General features: G+C 56.7%; 1 protein-coding gene across 1 annotated transcript; it reads right to left on the bottom strand.

The window, feature by feature from the left end:
- Positions 1-3: 3 nt before the first annotated feature.
- LOC108444600 (keratin, type I cytoskeletal 42-like) lies at positions 4-723 on the bottom strand (the record flags this gene model as incomplete). The annotated part of the gene is made up of 3 exons (XM_017745365.1): positions 4-117; positions 210-335; positions 499-723. Coding segments are annotated over 3 exons (465 nt in total), but the record flags the coding sequence as incomplete, so codon positions are not given.
- Between the last annotated feature and the right edge of the window lie 4 nt (positions 724-727).

The raw sequence follows: 727 nt of genomic DNA, 5'->3' as shown, positions 1-727 counted from the left end.
CTCACAGCGGATGCTGGCCAGCTCCTCCTCAACGCAGTTGATCTGCCCCTGGATTTGTTGCAGCATGCGGCCATAGCGAGACTCAGTTTCTGCCAGGGAGTTTTCCAGAGAGCTTTTCTGGAAGGGCAAACACAGGAGTTGAGGAGCAGAGTTCTACAGCTCCCTGCCCGTGCCAAGGAGAGAAGGGCCCGCAGATCCTGCCCACGTACCGTGCTGAGCTGCGCCTGCAGTTCAATCTCCAGGTTCTGCATCTCGCGCCTCAGCTCGGTGAGCTGGTGGCTGCTGGTCTGGATGTCCTGGCTGCTGGAAGTGACCTGCTGATTGACTTCTTGGATCTGCGGAGTCAAACCCCAGAGACACCTTCTGAGTCACAGGGGAGCAGATTTGCTGAATGAGAACTCAAGTCTCCAGGGAGCCTCTCACTTTCAGCCAGTGCCGGTACCAGGGTGTCTGAGCTGTCCCACCAAAGGAGGCTCCACTCTGGGCATTGCTACGTACCTTCACCTCATACCACTGCTCCACCTCCTTGCGGTTCCTTGCAATGATCTCCTCGTATTCATTTCTCAGGTCATTCAGGGTCTTTGTCAAGTCTTCTCCAGGGGCGGCATTGACCTCCACGCTCACATCGCCACCAGTTTGGGACTGGAGCTGCCTCATTTCCTGCGGGGAGTCAAGGGAGAGACACAAGAGCACACACAGGTCATTTGTTGTGCTGGGGACTGTGGGC

The sequence above is a fragment of the Corvus brachyrhynchos genome, unplaced genomic scaffold, assembly GCF_000691975.1.
Source record: "Corvus brachyrhynchos isolate BGI_N302 unplaced genomic scaffold, ASM69197v1 C11670605, whole genome shotgun sequence".
Classification (NCBI taxonomy): domain Eukaryota; kingdom Metazoa; phylum Chordata; class Aves; order Passeriformes; family Corvidae; genus Corvus; species Corvus brachyrhynchos.
This window is presented reverse-complemented; position numbering and strand designations above follow the sequence as displayed.